This window comes from Oncorhynchus clarkii, chromosome 8 (assembly GCF_045791955.1).
Source record: "Oncorhynchus clarkii lewisi isolate Uvic-CL-2024 chromosome 8, UVic_Ocla_1.0, whole genome shotgun sequence".
Taxonomy (NCBI): Eukaryota; Metazoa; Chordata; class Actinopteri; order Salmoniformes; family Salmonidae; genus Oncorhynchus; species Oncorhynchus clarkii.
In genome coordinates, this window is record NC_092154.1 from 6,294,673 (window position 1) to 6,312,389 (window position 17,717).

The window sequence follows — 17,717 nt, forward strand, 5'->3', positions numbered from 1 at the left end:
GGCCTGGGGGTTACGACAGACCTCCGTACGAGCGTGGGCCTGAGCGTGGGCCTGAGCGTTTCGATCATGGTGCTTCACCATACGGTAAGTCCGTCTCGAACAGACATGGTGCAATGCAAATGTCTCTGTATGTGAGTGGGACTGATTTGTACACAGAACAAAAATTACACTGTCCAAAAGAGAAGTCTCTGAAGCTACCAGGCCTTCAGAAAGTATTCACACCCCTTGACTTATTCCACATTTTGTTGTTACAACCTGAATTCAAAATGTGTATAATATTTTTTTTTAAAGCTCTCACCCATCTACACACAATACTCCATAATGATAAAATGAAAACCATGTTTTTAGAAAATATTGCTAATTTATTGAAAATGTAAATATCTCATTTACTTAAGTATTCACATCCCTGAGTCAATACTTTGTAGAAGCACATTTGGCAGCCATTACAGTTGAGTCTTTTATTGGCACGTCGCTAAGAGATTTACACTCCTGGAATGTGGAACATTTTCCCATTTGTTCTTTTCAAAAATTGATTCAAGCTTTGTCTAATTGGTTGTTGATCGTTGCTAGACAACCATTTTCAGGTCTTGCCATAGATGTACAAGTCAAAATTGTAACTGGGCCCCTCAGGAACATTCAATGTCGTCTTGGTAACCAACTCCAGTGTAGATTGGGCCTTGTGTTTTAGGTTATTGTCCTGCTGAAAGGTTTCACAGTGTCTGGTGGATAGCAGACCGAACCAGGTTTTCCTCTAGGATTTTGCCTGTGCTTAACTCCTGTCCGTTTCTTTTTTTTATCCTGAAAAACTCCTCAGTCCTAAACGATTACACGCATACCCATAACATAATGCAGCCATCACTATGCTTGAAAATATCAAGTGTTAAAAAGTTGATTGCTTTGCCACATTTTTTTTGCAGTTTTACTTTAGTGCCGTTTTGCAAACAGGATGCATGTTTTGGAATATTTAAATTCTGTACAGGCTTCCTTCTTTTCACCCTGTCAATTTAGGAAAGTATTTTATTTAGTAACTACAATGTTGTTGATCCATCCTCAGTTTCCTCCTGTCACAGCCATGAATCTATGGAACTGTTTTAAAGTAGCCGTTTTGGGTGAAATCACTGAGGGGTTTCCTTCCTCTCCGGCAACTGAGTTAGGAAGGACGCCTGTATTTTTGTAGTGACTGGGTGTATTGATACACCATCCAAAGTGTAATTAATAACTTCACCATGATCAAAGGGATATTCAATGTCTGCTTTTTTATTTTTTACCCATCTACCAATAGGTGCCCTTCGCTAGGCATTGGAAAGCCTCCCTGGTCTTTGTGGTTGAATCTGTGTTTGAAATTCACTGCTCGACTGAGTGACCTTACAATTATCTGTATGTGTTGGGTGCAGTTTTGGAAAACCTCCCTTATCTTTGTGGTTGAATGTGGGGAACATAGATGAGGTGGTCATTAAAAAAGTCATGTTAAACACTTATTATTGCACACAGAGTCCATGCAACTTGTTATGCATATTAGTAAAAACATTTTATTTATTTATTTAGGCTTGCCATATGAAAGGGGTTGAATACTTATTGACTCGAAGACATTTCAGCTTGTAATTTTTTTCATTTTTTTTGTAAAAAAAAAAAATTGTGTGTGTGTAGGCCAGTGACCTAACAATCTAAATGTAAACCATTTTAAATTCAGGCTGTAACACAACAACATGTTGTATTGAAAAGGAGTGTGAATACTTTTGAAGGAATTATAAACACAGAAAACAATCACAAAAAGGTATTTAAGGCTTCTTCTGTTGTCTACGTCTTTTCATGCCACTTGGTTGTGAAGTAATGAAGAGAGTATTAGTATAGTATTAGTAATATATTAGTATTAGTATATTAGTATTAGTATATTAGTAGTATTGGTATGTTAGTCATATTAGTAGTATTTGTAATATTTGTATTAGTAATATTAGTATCAGTATATTAGTAATATTAGTATTAGTATATTAGTATTAGTATATTAGTAGTATTGGTATGTTAGTAATATTTGTATTAGTAATATTAGTATCAGTATATTAGTAATATTAGTATTAGTATATTAGTATCAGTATATTAGTAATATTAGTATTAGTATATTAGTATCAGTATATTAGTATCAGTATATTAGTATCAGTATATTAGTATCAGTATATTAGTATCAGTATATAAGTATCAGTATATTAGTAGTATTGGTATGTTAGTAATATTTGTATTAGTAATATTAGTATCAGTATATTAGTATCAGTATATTAATATCAGTATATTAGTATCAGTATATTAGTATCAGTATATTAGTATCAGTATATTAGTATTAGTATATTAGTATTAGTATGTTAGTAATATTTGTATTAGTAATATTAGTATCAGTATATTAGTATCAGTATATTAGTATCAGTATATTAGTAATATTAGTATATTGGTTACATTAGTAATATTAGTAGTATTAGTATATTAGTAGTATTAGGTATATTAGTAGTATTAGGTATATTAGTAGTATTAGTAGTATTAGTATATTAGTAGCATTAGTTATATTAGTAATATTAGTAGTATTAGTATGTTACTAATATTAGTATTAGTATATTAGTAATATTAGTATATTAGTAATATAAGTATTAGTAATATTAGTATTAGTAACATTATTATCTGTTTCTTTTTTCTACTGGCTGTCCCGTCCTGTGGTCCAGGCGAACGGAGGAGTTACCCAGAAGAGAGAGGAGGAGGCCCCACGTCGTCCCACCCTCCTCCCCCACCGGCTGCTCCTCCTTCCAGGATCGAGAAGAAACCGGAGACCAAGAACGTGGAGGATCTTCTCAAACTACCAGGCCGAGACACTCGTCCAGAAAGGGTGCAAATAAATGGCTGCTCGCTCGCTCACTCCTAATCACTTTACACTTCACCATAAATTATCCGTTATGTGATGATACTGTAGTGGCCAGATCCGTTATGTGTTGATACTGTAGTGGCCAGATCCGTTATGTGATGATACTGTAGTGGCCAGATCCGTTATGTGATGATACTGTAGTGGCCAGATCCGTTATGTGATACTACTGTAGTGGCCAGATCCGTTATGTGATACTACTGTAGTGGCCAGATCCGTTATGTGATGATACTGTAGTGGCCAGATCCGTTATGTGATACTACTGTAGTGGCCAGATCCGTTATGTGTTGATACTGTAGTGGCCAGATCCGTTATGTGATACTACTGTAGTGGCCAGATCCGTTATGTGATACTACTGTAGTGGCCAGATCCGTTATGTGTTGATACTGTAGTGGCCAGATCCGTTATGTGATACTACTGTAGTGGCCAGATCCGTTATGTGATACTACTGTAGTGACCAGATCCGTTATGTGATGATACTGTAGTGGCCAGATCCGTTATGTGATGATACTGTAGTGGCCAGATCCGTTATGTGATACTACTGTAGTGGCCAGATCCGTTATGTGATGATACTGTAGTGGCCAGATCCGTTATGTGATACTACTGTAGTGGCCAGATCCGTTATGTGATACTACTGTAGTGGCCAGATCCGTTATGTGATGATACTGTAGTGGCCAGATCCGTTATGTGATACTACTGTAGTGGCCAGATCCGTTATGTGATGATACTGTAGTGGCCAGATCCGTTATGTGATGATACTGTAGTGGCCAGATCCGTTATGTGATGATACTGTAGTGGCCAGATCCGTTATGTGATACTACTGTAGTGGCCAGATCCGTTATGTGATGATACTGTAGTGGCCAGATCCGTTATGTGATACTACTGTAGTGGCCAGATCCGTTATGTGATACTACTGTAGTGGCCAGATCCGTTATGTGATGATACTGTAGTGGCCAGATCCGTTATGTGATACTACTGTAGTGGCCAGATCCGTTATGTGATGATACTGTAGTGGCCAGATCCGTTATGTGATGATACTGTAGTGGCCAGATCCGTTATGTGATGATACTGTAGTGGCCAGATCCGTTATGTGATACTACTGTAGTGGCCAGATCCGTTATGTGATGATACTGTAGTGGCCATTAACAATCAAAGAATGTCTTCAAACATGGAAGGTAGTCGGCTGGAGGCTAGATCAGGTGGGACCATTCTAGCCAATGAGAGAGCAGATAAACATTTGAACAATGGGTACAACTCCGATGTCACGTGTTCCAACTTTTATATAAGTACACTCGTAACGATGTAAACATTACGAAACATCTATTCGATCATGTAGTAAATAAGTCATACATTTTTTTTTATTGTCGACCAAATTCGACACTCTCATTGACCTCCACACACAGACACACACAACAAAAAACCGCCTCGCTTGGTGAGCAGAAAGATAAACTACGTCACCTGTAGATTTGACCCTAGTTATCTTTTTTGGACAGCATTCGTAAATGATTCATACACCTTCACTTTTTTTTTCCACATTTTTGTTACATTACAGCCTTTCTCTAAAAAATGGATTACAAAAAAAATTTACAAATAAATCCTCATCAATCTATACACAATACCCATATTATAAGCTGTGAAGAACTTCACAGAAAGCTGAAAGGCGATGAGCTTGATGCTCCTTTCCAATCGAGGGTCTTATTCTGGGGACACGATCATCGATGCTCGGCTGCCGTTTGACAAATACAAACGATGGAACCGCCATTCATACATTTACGCTGGTGGGTTTATACTTTTATAGTTTACATTATCTGCCAAAGACTTGGGATATGAACAGGAATTATTTTGACAAATGACAGGAGTGGAATGTTAGTTAAAACGACTGGTGCCCAGACTACAGACGGGGGGGGGTTCTGGGTTGAATCTGGACCCGCATCAGACAGTCCTTGCACATTGAGCCCATAGAGATGATTCGACTCATCTTTGTACCTGTTCTATTATAGTGTCCTCTGACAGCATTAGCAGTGCCATTGAGTCAATTTTCTTCTTCCCGATTGGCTGATCCCTCCTGATGACCCGGTTGGACATGACTCCCAACAGGTTCATCAGGAGGGTTCAGCCAGTGAAGTTGGAAGTCCCACCCAGTTGACTACATTAAAATGGTGGAAGCCCTCAATGGCGGTGTCCATGCTAATGTTGTTTTGGCCACTAAAGGCATCTGTCATTCTCTGTTTGAAACCCCCGCCCACCTTGCCGTGTAGCACCGCCCACCTTGCCGTGTAGCACCGCCCACCTTGCCGTGTAGCACCGCCCACCTTGCCGTGTAGCAACGCCCACCTTGCCGTGTAGCAACGCCCACCTTGCCGTGTAGCAACGCCCACCTTGCCGTATAGTGTGTCCCCTGACTTAATTCACCAACTTCCTTATTCAATTCAATACAACTTTATTTACACTTCATTCGCTTATTTTCTCATTCAATTTAATACATATTTTCAAGATTCATTTAGGATTAAGTGTCTTGCTCATGGGCACATCGACTTGATTTTTCACCTTGTCAGCTCGGGGATTTGAACCCCCAAAAATGTTTTTGGTTACTGGCCCAATGCTCTTAACCGCTAGGCTACCTGTCCCTCTCAAGGACAAATAAGAAATGTGTTGCCAGGATAATAACATCCTCAACCCATTAGGCCAATACAAGTACAACAGGAGTACACACATAATACATATCCCCCAGTATATTCCCAGATAATCTGCCTGCTGCATGAGTGAGTTCCATAACGTCTATAATGGTGTTTTCTCAGATCGTCATCATAATGAGAGGCCTACCAGGAAGTGGTAAAAGTCATGTGGCCAAGCTGATACGGGTGAGTAGAACCTAAAGTTACCATCGTCTTGAGCTTTGCTTTGTCTGTTGTGGTAGTGTTGACTCATCTGGGATTAAATGGTATTTCCTGTCATGCGTTTCCTGTTGACCAGTAGCACAACTGGAAGGGAAGAGTATTGCTCTAAATCAGTGGTTCTCAACCTTTTTTTTGGGGGGGGGGGGTTCTGTACCCCTAAAAACAGTTTGACCTGCCTGAAGTACCGCCTCATGCGCGTGCGACCGGCGTGATTCCTAAATGATGTGTCGCCCATGTCATCGATCCTACGGCACGCCGTTATTTGACCAACAGTCTTCAGTGCATCAGACTTATAAATCATAGGGTTGCCAGGACGAGCTAAAAAAGTTTGCCCAATGAACACTCAAAACCTACCCATATAAGGCCTGAAAACTAGCCCAATGTTTTTTTTCTTCACAGTAAGAGACGAGTTTCCATATTTAGACAATAAACATGTCTTGTGGGTATGATAGAACATGCTAACCTCCCCTGTTATTGTAATGGTGAGAGGTTAGCATGTCTTGGGGGTATGATATAACATGCTAACCTCCCCTGTTATTGGTAATGGTAAGAGGTTGTTTTGGTCTTGTGATATTTGACCATCTCACTCATCATTATTTATATTCTATTCTTATTTCCAATAAAAGTGACTCCAAAATGACACACTACATTATTTAACATGAATTTATATTGGGTACAAAATAATCTGAAACGACCAATCAACATTAACTGTAAATGACCAATCAACATTAACTGTAAATGACCAATCAACATTAACTGTAAACGACCAATCAACATTAACTGTAAACGACCAATCAACATTAACTGTAAACGACCAATCAACATTAACTGTAAATGACCAATCAACATTAACTGTAAATGACCAATCAACATTAACTGTAAATGACCAATCAACATTAACTGTAAATGACCAATCAACATTAACTGTAAATGACCAATCAACATTAACTGTAAATGACCAATCAACATTAACTGTAAGTGACCAATCAACATTAACTGTAAATGACCAATCAACATTAACTGTAAATGACCAATCAACATTAACTGTAAATGACCAATCAACATTAACTGTAAATGACCAATCACCAATCATTACGTGCTCTGTATATGGGACCAAATACTACACTTTTTACTACTTTACATATAAAAAGTATTTCGAAGTGGCAATAATTTTGACCCCTACCTTTTTTTGAGGAAAACAATTACTACTAGTTAAACAAAACGTATTTCTCTGAGCATTTGTATTAATATAAAATAATATAATTTACCAAATGTTTTTGAGCTCACTATTTGAATTATTTTATACAGTCATTATTACTACATTTTTTGTCAAGGGTGTCAATAATTTCAGACGCCACTGTCCATAGCCTCGTTTGATTGTCCTTATCTCGCGAGATTATGAGATCCTATCCTCACAGCAGTCAGGATAACAAATACCTGCCCCTTCATTGTAAACAAACATTGATTTCAATTTCCACAAACCCACCGTTTGTCATCTTCATCTTTTGCCCAAAACACGTCACTTCCTGAAACTTCTCTCACTGAAATACCTTGTCGTCGTTACTAGCTCATAGCAGCTTTATTGAAAAAAGTTTGACTTACTGTGATGTATGGTTGTCCCACCTAGCTAGCTTAAATTGAATGCACCAACTGTAAATCTCTCTGGATAAGAACATCTGCTAAATGACTAAAATGTTAAATGTTGTTGCGTGGGTTAAGGACAAGGAGGTGGAGTGTGGAGGGGCTCCACCCAGAGTGCTGGGGTTAGACGACTACTTCATGACGGAGGTGGAGAAGATGGAGAAGGACCAAGATACAGGGAAACGAGTCAAACTTAAGGTCTGTCCTTTCTGCTTTCCCTCTGACCTACTCACTTAATCCGTTCTGTTCCTATGTGAAGACATTTTCATCTGTTCTGTTCCTTTGTGAAGCCATTTTAATCCTCTCTCTTCCTGTGTGAAGACATTTTAATCCTCTCTGTTCCTGTGTGGAGACATTTTAATCCTCTCTGTTCCTGTGTGAAGACATTTTAATCCTCTCTGTAGACATTTTAATCCTCTCTGTTCCTGTGTGGAGACATTTTAATCCTCTGTTCCTGTGTGGAGACATTTTAATCCTCTCTGTAGACATTTTAATCCTCTCTGTTCCTGTGTGGAGACATTTTAATCCTCTGTTCCTGTGTGGAGACATTTTAATCCTCTCTGTTCCTGTGTGGAGACATTTTAATCCTCTCTGTAGACATTTTAATCCTCTCTGTAGACATTTTAATCCTCTCTGTTCCTATGTGGAGACATTTTAATCCTCTCTGTTCTTATGTGAAGACATTTTAATCCTCTCTCTTCCTGTGTGGAGACATTTTAATCCTCTCGGTTCTTATGTGAAGACATTTTAATCCTCTCTGTTCCTGTGTGGAGACATTTTAATCCTCTCTGTTCTTATGTGAAGACATTTTAATCCTCTCTGTTCCTATGTGGAGACATTTTAATCCTCTCTGAAGACATTTTAATCCTCTCTGTTCTTATGTGAATACATTTTAATCCTCTCTGTTCCTATGTGGAGACATTTTAATCCTCTCTGTTCCTATGTGGAGACATTTTAATCCTCTCTGTTCTTATGTGAAGACATTTTAATCCTCTCTGAAGACATTTTAATCCTCTGTTCTTATGTGAAGACATTTTAATCCTCTCTGAAGACATTTTAATCCTCTCTGTTCCTATGTGAAGCCATTTTAATCCTCTCTGAAGACATTTTAATCCTCTCTGTTCTTATGTGAAGACATTTTAATCCTCTCTCTTCCTGTGTGAAGCCATTTTAATCCTCTCTGTTCCTGTGTGGAGACATTTTAATCCTCTCTCTTCCTGTGTGAAGCCATTTTAATCCTCTCTGTTCCTGTGTGAAGCCATTTTAATCCTCTCTCTTCCTGTGTGAAGCGCCATTTTAATCCTCTCTCTTCCTGTGTGAAGCCATTTTAATCCTCTCTCTTCCTGTGTGAAGCCATTTTAATCCTCTCTCTTCCTGTGTGAAGCCATTTTAATCCTCTCTCTTCCTGTGTGAAGCCATTTTAATCCTCTCTGTTCCTGTGTGAAGCCATTTTAATCCTCTCTCTTCCTGTGTGAAGCCATTTTAATCCTCTCTGTTCCTATGTGGATACATTTTAATCCTCTCTGTTCCTATGTGGAGACATTTTAATCCTCTCTCTTCCTGTGTGGAGACATTTTAATCCTCTCTGTTCCTATGTGGAGACATTTTAATCCTCTCTCTTCCTGTGTGAAGCCATTTTAATCCTCTCTCTTCCTGTGTGAAGCCATTTTAATCCTCTCTGTTCCTGTGTGAAGCCATTTTAATCCTCTCTGTTCCTATGTGGAGACATTTTAATCCTCTCTGTTCCTATGTGGAGACATTTTAATCCTCTCTGTTCCTATGTGGAGACATTTTAATCCTCTCTCTTCCTGTGTGGAGACATTTTAATCCTCTCTGTTCCTATGTGGAGACATTTTAATCCTCTCTCTTCCTGTGTGAAGCCATTTTAATCCTCTCTCTTCCTGTGTGAAGCCATTTTAATCCTCTCTCTTCCTGTGTGAAGCCATTTTAATCCTCTGTTCCTGTGTGAAGCCATTTTAATCCTCTCTGTTCCTATGTGGAGACATTTTAATCCTCTCTGTTCCTATGTGGAGACATTTTAATCCTCTCTCTTCCTGTGTGGAGACATTTTAATCCTCTCTGTTCCTATGTGGAGACATTTTAATCCTCTCTCTTCCTGTGTGAAGCCATTTTAATCCTCTCTCTTCCTGTGTGAAGCCATTTTAATCCTCTCTCTTCCTGTGTGAAGACATTTTAATCCTCTCTGTTCCTGTGTGAAGCCATTTTAATCCTCTCTGTTCCTATGTGGAGACATTTTAATCCTCTCTGTTCCTGTGTGGAGACATTTTAATCCTCTCTGTTCCTATGTGGAGACATTTTAATCCTCTCTGTTCCTACTGTATGTTGAGTTCCTGTATCTCTTATAGAATGTTAGATGAAACGTATTGAAGAGTTCCTGCACCAAAAATATAAACCGTACCGTCACTCAAAATGAGTTCCGGCACCTATTTCAGTCCTAGCCAATCACTATAGAGCACCACTACTATCTAGTTTAGTCAGATACTATCGCTCTGTTGATAGATGACTGTAGGCCTAAAAGGCTACATTTACACAGGCAGCCTAATTCTAATATTTTTCCATTAATTGGTCTTTTGTCAATTCAGATTATCTCTTTTCCCAGTAATTGAGCAGACGATCCAAATTGGGCTGCCTGTGTAAATGCAGCCAAAGAAGGCCTAAAGACACCTACGCATGTATTACATAATGGCTCACTGAAGCTACCATTTGCTCAATGTAGTTTACATAGGCTTTGCCAGGCGATTTAAAAATATATTTTTTTAATGTAATTTTCCTTTATTTACATGTAATGTAATATCAATTCTTAACTTAATTCTTCCTTTTGTCAGTGTCTGGAATACGAGTACGAAGCAGAGATGGAAGACACGTACAGGAACAGCATGCTAAAAACATTCAGGAAGACACTAGACGACGGCTTCTTCCCCTTCATCATCATCGACGCCATCAATGACAGGGTTAAATACTTTGATCAGTTCTGGAGTGCTGCAAAGACTAAAGGCTTCGAGGTGAGTTGACGTTTGTTTTGATATTTCGAGATATGAAAAGAGATGTAAACCTACCTACCAATTTGCAAACTAGCATACTGTTTAGAATACATGCCCAAGCCTCCTGAGTGGCACAGCGGTCTAAGGCATCACAGTGCTGAGGCGCCACTATAGCCTCTGGTTCAGGAGACCAATTGGTCTCTAGCCTCTGGTTCTTCTTCCGCGCCCAATTGGGCCAACGTTATCCGGGAATAGGGGAGGGTTTGACCGGCCAGGGTGTCCTTGTCTCATTGTGCTCTAGCGACTCCTTGTGGCGGGCCCGGGCACCTGCAAGCTGACTCCGGTCGTCAGTTGGACGGTGTTTCCTCCGACACATTGGTGCGGCTGGCTTCCGGGGTTAAACGAGCAGTGTGTCAAGAAGCAGTGCGGTTTGGCGGGGTCGTGTTTCGGGGGACACGTGGCTCTCGACTTTCGCCTCTCCCGAGTTCGTAGGGGAGTTTCAGCGATGAGACAAGATCGTAACTACCAATTGGATATCACGAAATTGGGGAGAAAAAAGGGGGGGGGGGTAATCAAATTCAAATCAAATGACTTCATTTTAAGTAGTGTCCTAGTGTTGATATTAGAACAGATATTGTATTTTCATGTCGACAATCTACACAAATACTCTTGTCAAAGTGACGAAAAATTCACACTTCTTTAAAGATTAATAGAAATTAAATTACTAAAATATAGTCGTTGCAAATTTTTCAGCTCCTAAATCTCTAAGAGGGTTTGCACACCTGGATTGTACAATATTTCTTAAAAATTCTTCAAGCTCTGTCGAGATGTTGGGGATCATGGTTAGGACAGCAATTTTCATGTCTTGCCATAGATTTTCAAGCAGATTTAAGTCAAAAACTGTAACTTGGTCACTCAGGAACATTCACTGTCTTGGTAAGAAACTCCAGTGTAGATTTGGCCTTGTGTTTTAAGTTATTGTCCTGCTGAAAGGTGAATTCATCTCCCAGTGACTGGTGGAAAGCAGACTGAACCAGGTTTTTCGTCTAAGATTTTGCCTGTGCTTAACTCCATCCTGTTTCTTTTTATTCTGAAAGCCCTCCGTCTTTTCCGATTTCAAGTATACCCATACCATGGTGCAGCCAACATCATGCTTGAAAATAAGGAGAAAATCAGTGATGTGTTATTGGATTTGCCCCAAACTTAAATCAAATCAAATTTTATTTGTCACATACACATGGTTAGCAGATGTTAATGCGAGTGTAGCGAAATGCTTGTGCTTCTAGTTCCGACAATGCAGTAATAACAAGTAATCTAACTAACAATTCCAAAACTACTGTCTTATACACACAAGTGTAAGGGGATAAAGAATATGTACATAAAGATATATGAATGAGTGATGGTACAGAACGGCATAGGCAAGATACAGTAGATGGTATCGAGTACAGTATATACTTATGAGATGAGTATGTAAACAAAGTGGCATAGTTTAAAGTGGCTAGTGATACATGTATTACATAAAGATGCAGTAGATGATATAGAGTACAGTACATACGTATACATATGAGATGAATAATGTAGGGTATGTAAACATTATATTAGCTTAAGGCTTTGCATCTAGGACTAAAACTAACTAAAAGTTTATTCCTGTGTTTTTTTTGCAGTGTTACTTTAATGCATGTTTTTTAATATTTTTTATTCTATATATTTGTGTTCTTTTCACTCTTGTCATTATTGTGGAGTCACTACAATGTTATTTATCCATCAGTGTTTTACCAGCACAGCCATTGAACTCTGTCGCTGGTTTAAAATCACCAGTGGCCTCATGGTGATGTTCCTGGGCAGTTTAATTCCCGTCCTGCAGCTCAGTTTCGATGTGTCTGGGTGGTTTAAAATATACGAATGATTAACTTTGACCACGCTTAAAGATATATTCAATATCTGATTTGTCACCCTTCTACCAATCACTGCCCTTTTGAGGTTTTTCGAAAAATCTTGCTGGTCTTTTTTTAGTTGCAGCTGTGCTTGATATTGAATACTTGACTGAGGGACCTTTTACAGATGTTTTATGGGTGACAGAGGAAGGGTTAGTCATTCAAAAATCATGGCAACTCCTCTATTATTTGACACAGTGAGTCCATGTAACTCATGTGATTTGTTAAGTCAAATTTGATTCCTGGACTAATTTAGGCTTGCGTAACCAAAAGGGGCCAAATACTTAAGCAACAACTATTTTAATTTGTTTATTATTTATTTAGTTTTAGAATTATTATTTTTTTTTTTATAAATAAAATACAATTAAATCCATTTTAATCCCACTTTGTAACACAATAAAACGTGAAGAAATCCAAGGGGGGTCTGAATACTTTTGCAAGGCACCGTGTATTATAAACGTGTAAATGTTTTATTTTCTTAGGTGTACTTGGCCGAAATCTCGGCAGACTATCAGACGTGCGCTAAAAGAAACGCCCACGGCCGGAAGATGAGGGACATTCAAAAGGTACTGGCCGTTCTTGCGTCAACAAGCGCAGAGAGCTCTCCATTATATTATCAATGGCATCAGGTGTCCTATTTCTCAAGGTATTGATAATGACAGTGGTAGACCATACATATTGTGTCTATTCATTTATCTGTACTCTGTATACTTTTATTCAGTGTATGTAACGGGGACAGTCCATAAGTGTGTGTGTATATATATTTATATATATATATTCATTTTCTGGTTTTATATTTGTATTTATAATTAATTTTCTGGTTGTCTATATAGATGTCCAGTAACTGGGAGTCGTCACCCCGTCACATGATGCGGCTGGATGTCCGTTCCCTGCTTCAGGATGCTGCTATTGAGGAGGTATGTCGTTTCGGAAACACACATTTTTATTTCATCAACATGTCGGACTAATGGTTTTCTATTAATTGAGACCTGATGAAATTACTGCTAGGTTCTGGGTTCCTGTTTTTAAGAGTGAACCCTAGTCCTCTCTATGGCAGAGGACCAGGGAACAAGGTGGTACTACCTGTCGGTGCTATCCTCCGTGATTTTAGATGCACTTTATCCTCTTGTGTGGCTGTAATTGTGTTCTAGAAGTGTTCTAGAAGTATTCTAGAAGTGTTCTAGAAGTATTCTAGAAGTGTTCTAGAAGCCATTTTAGCAGATGCTCTTTACCCAAAGCGACTTAGTCGGTGCGTACGTACATTTTACCCTGGCGTTTACAAGCGCAGTAATCTACCAACTGAGCTACAGGAGGACCCACACCAAATTCAATAGAAACATTTTGTATTTGAAGGTTGAGATGGAAGACTTCAATCCTGATGATGAGTCGCTGAAGAAGCCCAAGAAGAATAAGGAGGAGGAGGAAGAAGACGTTAAGGTAGGACCCAGTCAGCATGCCCTTATAGGTGGTGTTCAATGTTCCTAAACATGCCCTTACAGCTAACCTCCTGTAGGTTTTCACATCTTATCAACCAGCTAAATATTGGAATCAGGTGTGCTAGATTAGGGTTGAAGTGAAAACCTACAGGATGTTAGTTCTCCAGGAACAGGGTTGGAGAGCCCTGGTGTAAACCTACAGGACAGTAGCTCTCCAGGAACAGGGCTGGAGATCCCTGGTATAAACCTACAGGACAGTAGTTCTCCAGGAACAGGGTTGGAGAGCCCTGGAGTAAACCTACAGGACGGTAGCTCTCCACAAACCGGTTTGGAGAGGCCTGCACCAGAAGCCTGTTAGTCCAGTTGATATGGTCACACTCCGTGTCGTTGCAGTGGACAGACATGCTAGGTAGTTTGCAGGTACAATGGACAGACATGCTAGGTAGTTTGCAGGTACAATGGACAGACATGCTAGGTAGTTTGAAGGTACAGTGGACAGACATGCTAGGTAGTTTGCAGGTACAGTGGACAGACATGCTAGGTAGTTTGAAGGTACAGTGGACAGACATGCTAGGTAGTTTGCAGGTACAGTGAGGGACTTGATGACTTAAGCCCTTGGCTCTTTTAATTAAAGGCAATGTCTCTGGTTTATTTTTTTATTTTCGTTTTGTTTGGTCGATTTTTAGTATTCTTTGTGTCCTGAGATTAATCATATATATATATTTTTTAAATCTCAAAACATGAATGATAACTTTTACAGAAACTTTTGCCAAGTTGAACATCCTATACAGTAATACATAATGCAAGTTTACCAGAGGAAGATCATGAGATTCGGAAATCAAAAATTGAGAAAGCATTGTGGTCTAATGATTAGTGCCCCTGACTGACCCCGACACACACACACACACACACACACACACACACACACACACACACACACACACATTTACCAGAGTCAGCATGGGTGTGAATCCGACCCATAACCCTTCTGACTCTGACCTTTCCTGTTGTTTCGTCACTGTCCCACCTGTTCAATAAAACCACGAATAACTAAAGGAGTGGGATTTTCCACCCATTTAAAAAAAATATTAAAAAATAAATAGATGAAACATTTCATGATAACCTTTTGTCGAGGTAATGTGGATTGGATCTGAGGGTAATGGTTGTAATTGATTTGAAATATCCCTAGATATTTTTTTGATTGTTAATCAAAACAAGCCTAAATTAGTTCTGGATTTCTTCTGTAATCGAACTCTTCTTTGAGTAAGACAAAATCTGTTTGATGCTATGTTGTTTCAGTTCCTTACTAGATGGTAAGTATAAGCATAGCTTTTAGAATTAAGATTCAGAGATTTCCATTCAGTTTTTGACACACAATGTGTGATAATCTTGAAAGTCTGATTAGTACATCCTATATAATTTCTACATTTATTGTGGTGTAGTACATAGGAGACCCATGTGAAACTCTATTGTGGTGTAGTATATAGGAGACTCATGTAAAACTCTATTGTGGTGTAGTATATAGGAGACTCATGTAAAACTCTATTGTGGTGTTGTAGGCCAAACCTCCAAATGGTAGGTAATCAAATTGAATGAAAAAGATGAGAAGCTCCTCCTGAAGCATATGAGAGGTTTCACACGAGTCTTTCATCAAACTTGTCTTCTTGAAAACGACTTGCCTACTAGCACTCTGACAATTTTTTTGTTGTTGTTTGTTTTTAGACTGATATTCAGTATCGTTCAATTTGAAATGTGTGGCATCAATCAAAACAATTACACGTGACTTTGTTTTTAGCAACATAATGGTCATTTTTAAAACGGGGTACATTTTAAGATGGCATAGGCCTACTCTCAATTTAGGTGAATCCATATTCAATAGGAGTGTTTCATGCATTGAGTTGTTGAGCTTGATTTGGTCGATTTCCCCCCCCCCCCTATTTTGGGATTCATATTAGCCTACTGATCAACAACATTTACGTAGAAGCATCACTCCTGCATGTCACGCCTGTATGTAAGGACATCATGTAAGTATTGCTGTTAGTTTGACAATATAAAATAACATCTATTTAATGCAAAATGGGTCGAACGTAACGCCATGATTTTGTGATCACGGGAAGCTTATGAAACTTGTAATATTTAGTAATTTTCCGTTATCTGGAAATATATTTTTTTTTCAGCTGTCAAGACCCATCTCTTAATAACTCAGCTGCCAGGATGAAATTCGAAAAAACGACTCAATTGGCTAGTTCAGATGTCTGTCAAGGAAATTGGCGGATTGTAACTTGATCCTACTACTACAATTGGTTAGACGTGAGGCTGTAACTCTGCTCCCCTTTCACATCTCCCTCCAGTATACCTTACTGCTGTTTCCTACTACAATGACAACTCAATGATAATGACATTTGCTACCAAGCCATAAATGTGCATAACATCTAACAAGGAGAGCGAGGGTGGGAAAAATATGAAACAACGATGCTCGTTCTGTCTGAAATGACTCAAATCTGTCCGTAGTTTGATAAGTGAGAATGCACACGCTGATCTACAATTTTCTTGGTCCATAAACGTACAGGAAGATTCTTAGGCAGCTAAACCTATTGACAACCTTTTATTATTATTTTTAATGCATTTTAAAACACCTTCTTTCCCTATTACAACAATCATCTAATCCGACTATCAACTGTCAATTTACGGATGCAATTGTAGCTGGTCAGCTCAACCAGTAAATAGCTAATGTTACACTGTAAACCAGATGGCTCATTGCCGAAGATGGTGCATGTTCAACATGATAACCAGCTAAAGTTAGCTAGCTACGTTGGCTATTAGCTTCTAGCTGATATCTTAGCACTGTTTTTTTTTTTATCTAGCCAGCTAGCTAGCATAGTAGCTAATATAGTTAGCTAGCTAACACCACAGATGAGAGGGTTAGTTATCGTAATCTTTGCTAACAGGTCTCATAGCTATCTGCTTAGCTAGCTAGCCTGCTTATTGCATGCATGTCCGGGCACGTCGAAACAAGTCTTATTATTAGTCAATTAACTACATTCATATTTGGTTCAGTTCAACCATTTCTCAATACTGCACCTTTCTGTTGGAGAATAAGATAGCTTGCTGCTGATTTTTCCAGCCAGACATTCCTCAGCATTGTGTAATGCTCAGGCGGTGAGTGGCGGCTGGCATAGCAGCAGTTTTGCTATGTAGAGGGACTATCTGCAAAGCCGATAGAGAGTGGCCGATTAATCTAGTAAAAGGACACTATCGTCCCGGACGATTTTATCATTCGTTCTCTAATTTCTGATGCAAATAACGGATATGACTTGATAATATGCACTTCCACCGCCCAGTTAATAACAATTTGTGAAGCTACTGTTTTTATTTTTTTACAAACAGCACCATGATGTTTTTCTCATGTATTTAGCAAATAAAGGAACAAAATGTTCCTCCTGAAACCCTTTTCAACCCAGCCCTACTCCTTATAACTGGTCTGATTACTTGGATTTACAATTTCCAGGTGTTTTAATTGAATCAATCCCTTAGTATATAATTAATCTCAACCTGCACCAGAATCACAACTGAAACGCCCAAGGGGGAGGTCTTCAGAAACGATTTATTATTAAGATGATTCGTTAGATAGTCTATTTACAAAAAAATATTAACTCAACAATTGTTAATATTTTACTGAGCTACAGTTCATGTAAGGAAATCAGTCAATTGAAATAAATTCAGTAAGCCCTAATCTATGGATTTCAAGTGACTGGGAAAACTGATATGCATCTGTTGGTCACTCATACAGTATCTCTATAAAAAAAAAAGGTAGAGATGTGGATCAGAAAACCAGTCCGTGTCTGGGGTGACCACCATTTACCTCGTGCAGCGCGACACATCTCCTTCGCATTGAGTTGATCAGGATG

The 17,717-nt window shown here is 38.8% G+C and overlaps 1 protein-coding gene across 1 annotated transcript in view; it reads left to right on the forward strand.

Annotated features, from left to right (window-relative positions):
* Positions 1 to 17,717, forward strand: part of LOC139414891 (YLP motif-containing protein 1-like) — a 46,086-nt gene that overhangs the window by 18,246 nt on the left and 10,123 nt on the right. Inside the window, exons 13-20 of the mRNA XM_071162493.1 lie at positions 1 to 84; positions 2,706 to 2,866; positions 5,698 to 5,760; positions 7,516 to 7,635; positions 10,284 to 10,460; positions 12,856 to 12,939; positions 13,207 to 13,290; positions 13,727 to 13,810. The exon at positions 1 to 84 is cut by the window's left edge and continues 98 nt beyond it. Coding sequence (XP_071018594.1) covers positions 1 to 84; positions 2,706 to 2,866; positions 5,698 to 5,760; positions 7,516 to 7,635; positions 10,284 to 10,460; positions 12,856 to 12,939; positions 13,207 to 13,290; positions 13,727 to 13,810 — 857 coding nt within the window. The remainder of the gene's footprint in view (positions 85 to 2,705; positions 2,867 to 5,697; positions 5,761 to 7,515; positions 7,636 to 10,283; positions 10,461 to 12,855; positions 12,940 to 13,206; positions 13,291 to 13,726; positions 13,811 to 17,717) is intronic.